Source organism: Neoarius graeffei, chromosome 28 (genome assembly GCF_027579695.1).
Source record: "Neoarius graeffei isolate fNeoGra1 chromosome 28, fNeoGra1.pri, whole genome shotgun sequence".
NCBI classification, from domain to species: domain Eukaryota; kingdom Metazoa; phylum Chordata; class Actinopteri; order Siluriformes; family Ariidae; genus Neoarius; species Neoarius graeffei.
This window is the reverse complement of record NC_083596.1, coordinates 14,641,459-14,652,690: the sequence shown is the minus strand read 5'-3', so window position 1 is coordinate 14,652,690 and position 11,232 is coordinate 14,641,459. Positions and strand designations below refer to the sequence as shown.

At 37.8% G+C, this 11,232-nt stretch overlaps 1 protein-coding gene across 1 annotated transcript; it reads left to right on the top strand.

The window, feature by feature from the left end:
- The first annotated feature begins 613 nt into the window (after positions 1 to 613).
- On the top strand, positions 614 to 10,162 carry LOC132875565 (uncharacterized). Its single transcript, XM_060912434.1, has 6 exons — positions 614 to 775; positions 2,280 to 2,642; positions 2,749 to 2,862; positions 2,951 to 2,995; positions 5,238 to 5,285; positions 5,488 to 10,162. Exons 1-6 carry the CDS (start codon positions 712 to 714, stop codon positions 5,568 to 5,570), a joined length of 717 nt encoding a protein of 238 aa, XP_060768417.1. The 5' UTR covers positions 614 to 711; the 3' UTR covers positions 5,571 to 10,162.
- The last annotated feature ends 1,070 nt before the right edge of the window (positions 10,163 to 11,232 follow it).

The window sequence follows — 11,232 nt, the reverse complement described above, 5'->3', positions numbered from 1 at the left end:
ACAAAATAATATCCAAAAAAACTAAAAAAAAAAGGACTGTAATATGAATGGTAATCGGTGTAAGTAGATGCAAAGCGTGATCCTAGATTATCTGAAGAGGACGATGGCCTTTGTTGATGGCTATGTGGTTTATCCATATACCTTTCTTAGGCACATTAAAAGTTATCAAGAAAAATAAATATAAGTAAGTTGTGATTTTTATTGCCATCTTAACTGTCTGACACATGTTGGAAGCTTTAGATTAGATTAGATTAGATTAGATTAGATTCAGATTTGTTGTGACTGAGCAGAGTACTTACAAGTCTCTACTTACAAGTTGCCGCTTGACTTTAGTCATATTCCTGCACCACAGATGACTGAAAGCATATCATCATATCAACCTCTATCGACGTCATCTTTCCAGTTAATAGCATGGACAGATGCTTTTAATGATGTTTGAATTCAGAGCCAGAAGCACAAATCATGTTGCAATGAATGGATCTCTTGGAGGTATTGAGTATGAAATAAAAACAAACAAACAAAAAAAAACAGTGAATATAAAGAATAAACTATTTGTGCAAGATGAGAAAAGCTCACATTTGCATGCCTCTACCATTAGAATCACATGTAGGTTTTCAGGAAGTGGTTGTGGTGTAAACACCTTTATAGTCCATCTGAAAAGTGAGAAATGCTATAAAAGTTCTTGAATACTACAACAGAGTAGCAAGAGAAATGTTCTGTTGGATGACACATTGGATAGTGTGGCTGTCTATATGCCGCATTTCATACATGAGCGGTAAGTTACATTTTAAAATTTGACCTGTTTTTTTTTCCCCTCCTGAGTTATGCATGTTAAGCGCTAATCATTTTTTTTCTGTTTTAAAAACAGGCACACTACTTTTAGATTATTGCTTCATTTATTTATTTTGTTTTCATCTTAAGTGTATAACTATAGGGTTTTATACTACAGTATTGTGTACCCCCCCCCCCCCCCCCAAAAAAAAAAAAAGATGAAGAATTTTTAAGGTCTATAAACTGTTTAAACATCAGAGATATTGCTTGTGCAAAACTGAAACCAGGGCAAACGTGCTGAAGTGCAAATGCAAGGATGATTTTTTTTTTTTTACAAGATTTAAATCTTATTTAAGTGCCTGAATAGTCTTCGCTCATGTTCTTTACACTGTAAGAAGTGATTTTGGAGAGTGGTAAATATAATCTAAGCAAACCAGATAAAATTTACTCTATTATTGCAGTCAGACAAGGAATATTTAGGAATTATTGCAGTCAGCCAGGGAACTCTCGGACTGCCATCTTCCTCTCTTCGGCTGTTACAGTAGTTTAGTGAGCTACGGTATACCGTAAAACAGGTTCATTACTTGAAATGTTGTGTGAAGCTGTTGTACTGCACTTTATTTTGTGTTTTTTGATCATTTGGTGCATCATTGCTGCATATAAACAAGGCGGTTCAGTTATTTGTTGTATAAATGCACCTGAACTGCAGATTTGGTCAGTCCAGAAACATTTGAAGCTGTTAGTTAGTGAGTTATAAAACAGGTTCATTACTTGAAATGTTGTGTGAAGCTGTTGTACTGCACTTTATTCTGTGTTTTTTTTTTGATGATTTTATGGATTAAAAACATTGAGATGATGAACCATCTGAAAGTCTTTTTTTGGGGGGGTACATCTTACCTTCTCAGAATAAGTAATGGTTACTACCATAAGTGATATTAATTACCTTTGATTAGTAATTATCAGGTATTACCTACTAGCAAACAAGAGATAATTTTACCCAATTTCAATGAGAAAGTAGCTGTTGAATAGATACATAAATGTGAGGTAAATTTTACCCAATTTAAGTATTTCATAGCTTTTTATTTCAGTTATTTTATACTCAATATATGGAATTAAATCTACCCCAAACAAGTCAATGCAAATTGTTACCTCAGATTTATTGGGTAAATTCTATACGGTAGGTTACTTTTTTCAGTGTACTAATTCCCAACAACAACATATGCAAAAGCGAACTTATGAACAGAATCAGCCTGATTATTGAGCTCCAGTCTGATGTTCTGCTGCTGTATAACTCCAGGGTTTTATACTACAGTACTGTTTGAGTACAACTTAATTGTTTTATATTACTTAAGTACAATTTAACACTTTGCTCTTTAATTATGGGGAAAGCATGTGCTCAAATGAACTTTTAATATGCATTAACATTTCTACTGAACTCCAGTCTTACAATCCCTTGACTTCCAAGGCATTAACTGTCCCTTAATAATGGTTTTGTCATTTGTATACAGGGGGTGTAATGTGTCCAAGCAGCTACACTGATCAAGGCAACATTTCTGTTAAACTCCAGTCTGATGTCCTGCTGCCGTGTAGCTTTAATCCAACTCTCCTCGGATCAGATAAGACTGCAGATATAGCAGTAGTGTGGAGTCAAAGGAACACAACATCACACAATCTACTGGAGATCCTTCTAAAGGGAGAACTGCGTCCCTGGAATAACAAAGGTGGACGCATCAAGGCGTTTCCTGAGCTCTCTGAATCTGGAAACTTCTCCATCCTCCTTGAGAAAGTGCAGCTGTATGATCGGGGTCTCTACAGCTGTGAGCTGTTTAATGGGACCAGCTGCAGAATTGCGTATCAGGAGATACAGCTAAGTAAGCTTCATACAAGGATACACACATGTTGTATGCGACTGATTCATGATGTTCTGGATACAATGAACCTAAATTTCTGTTCACATTTCTATTTTTATTTTTATAGTACAGACTGCCGAGAATATTTTGCTCAAGAACTGGCCCTTCATAGTAGGAGGAGGAGCGGTTGCTCTCATCCTTCTTGTGGTTTTAATATGTTGTATAAAGCGTGCTCATTCTAGTGAGTGATGCTTCAACTACATAATTGTATCATAGATTTTAGAAAGAGTGTTTATTTTAACACAATTTTTCATTTTTGTTTATTCCAGATGCATCAAATACAAGGATCTATGCAAACTCAGGATTTGAAAAAAGTAAGAAATTTCTTTCTTTCTTTCTTTCTCTCTCTCTCTCTCTCTTTCTTTCTTGATTCAATTTGTAGGTTCTAACTCTAGCTCTTAAACATTTTGCAGCCAGGGAAAGCTTTAAGTTTAAAACCCTTTTCAAAGCCTCCCTTCTGATTAAAGTGGCATTTTATAAATATAATCTAATTTACAGTGGTGCTTGAAAGTTTGTGAACCCTTTAGAATTTTCTCTATTTCTGCATAAATATGACCTAAAACATCATCAGATTTTCACACAAGTCCTAAAAGTAGATAAAGAGAATCCGGTTAAACAAATGAGACAAAAATATTATACTTGGTCATTTATTTATTGAGGAAAATGATCCAATATTACATATCTGTGAGTGGCAAAAGTATGTGAACCTCTAGGATTAGCAGTAAATTTAAAGGTGAAATTAGAGTCAGGTGTTTTCAATCAATGGGATAACAATCAGGTGTGAGTGGGCACCCTGTTTTATTTAAAGAACAGGGATCTATCAAAGTCTGATCTTCACAACACATGTTTGTGGAAGTGTATCATGGCACGAACAAAGGAGATTTTTGAGGACCTCAGAAAAAGCGTTGTTGATGCTCATCAGGCTGGAAAAGGTTACAAAACCATCTCTAAAGAGTTTGGACTCCACCAATCTACAGTCAGACAGATTGTGTACAAATGGAGGAAATACAAGGTCATTGTTACCCTCCCCAGGAGTGGTCGACCAGCAAAGATCACTCCAAAAGCAAGGCGTGTAATAGTTGGCGAGGTCACAAAAGACCCCAGGGTAACTTCTAAGCAACTGAAGGCCACTCTCACATTGGCTAATGTTAAGGTTCATGAGTCCACCATCAGGAGAACACTGAACAACAATGGTGTGCATGGCAGGGTTGCAAGGGGAAAGCCACTGCTCTCCAAAAAGAACATTGCTGCTCGTCTGCAGTTTGCTAAAGATCACGTGGACAAGCCAGAAGGTTATTGGAAAAATGTTTTGTGGACGGATGAGACCGAAATAGAACTTTTTGGTTTAAATGAGAAGCGTTATGTTTGGAGAAAGGAAAGCACTGCATTCCAGCATCAGAACCTTATCCCATCTGTGAAACATGGTGGTGGCAGTATCATGGTTTGGGCTTGTTTTACTGCATCTGGGCCAGGACGACTTGCCATCATTGATGGAACAATGAATTCTGAATTATACCAGCAAATTCTAAAGGAAAATGTCATGACATCTGTCCATGAAGTGAATCTCAAGAGAAGGTGGATCATGCAGCAAGACAACAACCCTAAGCACACAAGTCGTTCTACCAAAGAATGGTTAAAGAGGGATAAAGTTAATGTTTTGGAATGGCCAAGTCAAAGTCCTGACCTTAATCCAATGGAAATGTTGTGGGAGGACCTGAAGTGAGCAGTTCATGTGAGGAAACCCACCAGCATCCCAGAGTTGAAGCTGTTCTGTACGGAGGAACGGGCTAAAATTCTTCCAAGCCAGTGTGCAGGACTGATCAACAGTTACCGCAAACGTTTAGTTGCAGTTATTGCTGCACAAGGGGGTCACACCAGATACTGAAAGCAAAGGTTCACATACTTTTGCCACTCACAGATATGTAATATTGGCTCATTTTCCTCAATAAATAAATGACCAAGTTTAATATTTTTGTCTCATTTGTTTAACTGGGTTCTCTTTATCAACTTTAAGGACTTGTGTGAAACTCTGATGATGTTTTAGGTCATATTTATGCAGAAATATAGAAAATTCTAAGGGGTTCACAAACTTTCAAGCACCACTGTATATTACTCGAATATGATATTTAAGCACATCAGGCAAATGTGTGTTGTCACATTCTTTATTAGATCATTAGTGCTTTTATTTCTGAATTTGCACTCACAGACCCAAAGGCAGTTTAATCAACCAATTAAAATGCACTTAGGGTCAGTTAGAGTAAGTTCATTTTGAGTGAACAAACAAATAAATAGTGATGACCTGGCGACTTGTCCAGGGTGTACCCCGCCTCTCACCCATAGTCAGCTGGGATAGGCTCCAGCTTGCCCGCGACCCTGCACAGGATAAGTGGTTATGGATAATGGATGGATGGGATGATAATAATAATAATAATAATAATTGACCCCCATGAAATCTGAAATCAAGCAAATTAATATGACCTGAAATGCAACAATCTCTCAACATGATGTTACATCTTTGTGGAGTTAAAACCAGAAAGTTGCTCTGTTTACCTTCAGGAAATGACAAAGAGTGCAATGAAAAGAAAGACAGCAGTAACTGGCAAGGTGAGTACAGCTATTGAAAGATAATGATCAAGCTAACCATGAAATCTTTCTTGGTTTTTTTTCTTTCTTTTTTTTTCTTTACTGAGCCTCAATCAGATACGGAACATTGTGGTCTTTATCGTTACTGTTTATAAGTTGTTCTGCATGCTCTGAACATGGCGCTTGCAACTTTTTTTTACTTGTTTCTTTCTTTTTATTAAAGGAGCTAAGGCTAAAAATAATAGTTACAACTACACCAACCGCTGCATGGAAGCTGAAGAGATTTATGCCAACCAGCCACACTGAAAACTAACCATGAGGTTGTAAATGGGAGTGTCATTTATACAGTACATTGCACCCCCCCACCTACTCACGCACACACACACACACACACACACACGCACGCATGCATACTCTTTATGCAGAGATTCTTTATGGTATATGGATTCTTTTATTCTTGTCTTATTTTATGGAGCCCCATAATTATACACTGTATGGCCAAAAGTATGTGGACTTCTGATCACACCAATATGTAGGTCTTCCTCAAACTGTTTTCACAAAGTTAGAGGTATAGAATACCTAGAATATCAATAGAATACCGGTATAGGATATCTTTGTATACTGTAACATGACAAATTCCTTCACTGGAAGTAAGCAACCCAAACCTGTTCCAGCATGACATGCCCTTGTGCCCAAAGTGAGCTCCTTGAAGACATGGTTTGCTAAGATTGGAGTAGAAGAACCCAAGTGTTCTGCACAGAGCCCTGACCTCAACCCCACTGAACACCTTTGGGATGAACTGGAATACTGACTGCACCCCAGACTTCCTTGTTCAACATCAGTGTCTGACTTCACTAAAGCTCTTGTTTCTGAATGAGCCCAAGAAGAAGAACTTTATTCATCACACGCTTGTGAAATTCCTCTCTGCATTTAACCCATCTGAAGCGGTGAACACACACGTGAGCAATGAGTACACACACACATACCCAGAGCAGTGGGCAGCCATGCTAACAGCACCTGGGGAGCAGTTGGGAGTTAGGTGCCTCGCTCAAGGGCACCTTAGCCCAAGGCTGTCCCATATTAACCTAACTGCTTTGGACTGTGGGGGAAACTGGAGCACCTGGAGGAAACCCACACAGACACGGGGAGAACATGCAAACTCCACACAGAACGGCCCCTGTCGGCCGCTGGGCTTGAACCCAGAACCTTCTTGCTGTGAGGCGACAGCGCTAACCACTTAAACCATTGTACTGCCCAGTAAATAGTAAATAACAGTAAATGGGCAAAAGTCTATGGGTGATTGCTCTAAGACAACGAGGGAGGCTCAGCCTCCTCTAAAAATGCCCTTATAACTTTAATGTGCGCGTGAGTTTCTCCCCCTCGTGACAGCGCGATGCAGCGCAGCCTCAGTGGACTTCAATGGCATTTGGGAGCTCTGCGCTTTTCAATCTCAAAATGCAAGACGATTATTGGACAAATACTGCGAAAACGCCCGCCTACGGACTCCCAGCCTCACATGGGAGGGACATGGCAGGTTCCGCGAGGAGACTGGTGATTGGTGAAAGCGGCCGGATATTTTCTTTGATTGACAGCTCGTTTCAACTATAGACAGGCAGCGGTGAATCTCAGTGCAGTCCCATGCGGATTCACAAGTGCTGTGGTGTATTGTAAGAGCTCAGCTTACATTTCGATTTCATTCATTACATACGGTTTCTACCAGCTTTTTTAGTTTGTATATATTTTCATTGTAAATAAAGTGTAAATATAGTGTTGTCAAGTTTGCTATCTTAGTTCCAGAAATTTCGTTTATTTGAGTGACTGAACTTGAACTTGAGAGGGCTAGTCAGCTAGCAAGAAAGCTGCGCACGGATGCCAAGCATTGCTGATTTAATTTTGGCGAAGCCATTTGCCAGTCTTCCTTTCGAGGAAAATATTAAAATTAAAGAGCAGGGTAGACCAACGCCTCAAATTGACTTGGTGAAAAAGGTAGGGAATAATACTCGTTCCTTTCAGCTCTCCTGGTACGAGAAAGTGAATTGGCTAACAGCAAGTGACCCACATCAACAACAGTAAATAGGCTACTTTAGTAATATGTCATGGATGGACCAAAAATATAGAATCTATTTAAAATGTTTATGCTGAGTATATTATATTGGAATATATATTTTTCTGGATATGAATTAAACACAGCTACAATTTGGAAAACATTTTTAAACAAAAACACAGCCGAGAACATTTCACACTACAGACCTGGATTAGAAGTGAAGGGTTATCAAAATTGTCAATAAAACATTTCTCAGTCAAAATAAGTAAAATATAGGGAAAGTGTCATTGAATGAAATGTGTGGCACCCAGCTCTACTGCTGAGGTTCCTGACAAAGAGCTGCTTTCAATAATGATAAATTTTTAAACAACATGCCACAATTTTAAAATATAAAATGTTAAAATATAAACCCCTCCCAACACCACCATCATGTATATTGGACAGTAGGCTAATGGGCCAAAAGAACCTGTTATTTCACAGTTTGTGACGCTGCCAACAATCAGCCAGATCAGAGGCAAGAGTATGGGCAAAATTGATGTTTTTTCTTTTAAAATCTGGAAATATCGTAACCAACCAGCCTCCCCTGTTTGAAAGACTACCAGCCGCCACTGCTATGGACCCTTTTGGGATGAACTGGAATGTTGACTGTACCCCAGACTTCCTTGTTCAACATTAGTGTCTGACTTCACTAAAGCTCTTGTTTCTGAATGTAAATCTGTAAATCTGGAACAGAATATTCAACAAGCAATTGTGGGTGAGATGCGCAGGGGTCCACAGACTTTTGCCCATTTACTATTATTTACGAATCCCCACAGCGACGCTCCCAAATCTAGTGAAAGCCTTCCCACAAGAGTGGAGATTATTTTTACAGCAAAGAGGGATTTGCTGTAAATCTGGAACAGAATATTCAACAAGCAATTGTGGGTGTGATGTTCAGGGGTCCACAGACTTTTGCCCATATACAGTACCAGTCAAATTTTGGACACAGCTTCAAATTCAATGGTTTTTCTGTATTTTTATTGATTAAAAGGCACTTCATGTCTTAAAGTAATGATGGATGTCATTTCTCTTTACTTAGCTGAGCGCTTCTTGACATAATATGGATTACTACAGTTGTGGAATAGGGCTATTTACTGTATTTTATTATTTATTATTTACTATTTACTGTTTGATCTCAAACATGTTAAGAAGACAAGAAACTAGTCCACTAATCAACTTTTGATGAGGCACACCATAAAGTCTTTGTTGAGTTTAGGTTTAAAATTCATGTTGTATAATTGCGTAAGGTTAACATCTACTGACGTTCCTGCATTTGCCCTTCGACTTCCATGACAGACATCATTTTCTTCATTGTTCTCCACTGAAATAATGTTACTGAACTGTAACTATTATAGAAACAATTGTTTTCATTTAATAAAATGAAAGAAAAATATCTAAAGCTTTAAAAATAAAATGAATTGATAGAAAAATTGGGAAAATATGTTTTTGTTATTGCACACAGCATTAGGCTTACTGCTAATTCACAGTTAATATAATCACAGTTCATGTGATCACAACAGATATTGTTTGTGATAAGAAAAGAATCTGAAAACAGATGCAAAATGCTTATACAGTGCCCTCCACAATTATTACCCCCCCCCCCCCCCCCCCCTTTTAAAAATTATCAAAAATGGGGTGGTGTTAAAGAAAAAGGTTGGCACAGTGGTGTAGTGGTTAGCACTGTCGCCTCATAGCGAGAAGGTTCTGGGTTTGAGTGCAGTGGCTGACAGGGGCTTTTCTGTGTGCAGTTTGCATGTTCTCCCCGTGTCTACGTGGGTTTCCTCTGGGTGCTCCAGTTTCCCCCACAGTCCAAAGACATGCGGTTAGGTTAACATGTGGCAGCCTTGGGCTGAAGTGCCCTTGAGCAAGGCACCTAACCCGCAACTGCTCCCTGGGCGCTGTAGCATGGCTGCTCACTGCTTTGAGTGTGTGCTCAATGCTCACTTGTACCGTATGTGTTCACTGCTTCAGATGGGTTAAATGCAGAGGACGAATTTCACTGTGCTTGAGTGTGCATGTGACAAAGGCTTCTTCTTCTTCTTAAAAATCCACCTTTTGGTGAAATTGCTTCATATTACACTGAAAAAAATGAGAAAAATCCAACCTTTAATTGAAAAAAATATTCAGAGAAAAACAAATCCCTCATCAAGAAATAATTATTAAAAAACAAAATACACGTGCCACTATTACTGGTGCTCCTGGAAATTTATTTACTGTATTTTTATTATTCACTATTTACTGTTTGACCTCAAACACATTAAGACGGCAAGGAACTCATCCACTAATTAACTTTTGATGAGGTACACCTATTAATTGAAAAGCATTCCAGGTGACTACCTCATGAAGCTGGTTAAGATAACGCAGATAGTGTGCAAAGCGTCATCAAGATAAACGGTGACTACTTTGAAGAGTCTAAAATATCAAACATTTTGGTTTTTAAACTTTTTTTGTTTACCACATAATTCCATATATGTTCCACACGTTATTCCGTAGTTTTGATGTCTTCAGTATTGTTCTACAATGTAGAAAATACTCAAAATACAGAAAAACCTATGGATGTAGGGAGTAGGGGTGTACAAACTTTTGACTGCTATGCTAGTGTGTGTATATATAGTGCATATAGCTGATGTTAACATTTGTAGAACAGAACCATTTTCTCCTTCATGAGTAATACTTATGTAAAACAATGAGGGAATGTTGTAATATGGTCAATTCTAATTTAATAGTTGCAAATAAGTCACCACAGTGCTTATTATATTGAAAACATAATATATTCTACTGAATCTCATATTAAATTCATATTAGCTTATTGAAATTTCTTTTATTGGTTGCAAATGTCTGTCTGTCTGTCTGTCTGTCTGTCCAACTCTCCGTCTGTCTGTCCTCTCATACCCTTATCTGTTCGGAGCATAACAAATCAATGATTTAGCTTTTTTTTAATTATTTAAATTAATTAAAATACAACAATTGATTAATCATAAATCAATTATTATCAAAAGGTAAAAAACAACTGGTGTGCAAAAATAATTCATATTTGTAAACTTAAAAAATAAACTTAAATTAATTAATAGGCTCGTCAGGTGATTTGCCTGTAACTGATGCTTTTTAAACTGTCCATATCTATATTTTCATCATTTATAAATTAACAGTACGACTCCTCAGATTCAGAACACAGTAGCTCACATTCTGATCATAGTGGCATCATCATCATGTATCAAATCATTGCCTTATGAATTGAAATAGTATCATATCATGTGGAAGTTTGAGGTTCGCCCCAATTATCTTTCCATCTGTGCAAGTCCCAATAATTCCATTACCATTGCTTTTATCTGAACATATTTTCAGTAGTATGGGGTCAAAATTGAAAAATGAATCCCAATAAAGCATATAAGTCTAATTTTATCACATAAAGCAGTTGATAATATGCAGTTTTTAATAATATGAAGCTTTTACATGTTTAATATTCTCAAGCCGGTGTTTACAAAGACATGTTAAATACAGTGAAATCTCTGATATCATTTCTTTAGTGCCATATTAATGGCACTTCAACCTGTTTACCAATCAGGTACATACGAGTTCAGCATGCATTACGGCATCCTACTGTAACCATGCACCTGCTACAGACTCAATACCCTTTGGCCTCTGACCCAAGAATTACGGCCCTGTCCCCACATGGTAAACTCACTTGACTGACATGAGCTGATGAAGGAAAACATGATAGGAGCTGATGCTGTGTTAGAAAAGAATTTTTACATGATTGTACGGTCTGGGAAAGTATTTGATTTTTATTACACTTTATTCAAGGACTACCGAAATGAAGGCCAGGTCACATTAGAGGAAATGTGAATATTTCAATAACATTGGCTGGTGTTGAGTGGTATGTCA

Excerpts from the sequence above, each read along its gene's own strand:
- LOC132875565 (XM_060912434.1), top strand. The coding sequence starts at position 712 with ATGTTCTGTTGGATGACACATTGGATAGTGTGGCTGTCTATATGCCGC. Across the intron at positions 2,863-2,950 it reads TATAAAGCGTGCTCATTCTA|ATGCATCAAATACAAGGATC; the intron begins GTGAGTGATGCT and ends TGTTTATTCCAG. Across the intron at positions 2,996-5,237 it reads AAACTCAGGATTTGAAAAAA|GAAATGACAAAGAGTGCAAT; the intron begins GTAAGAAATTTC and ends GTTTACCTTCAG.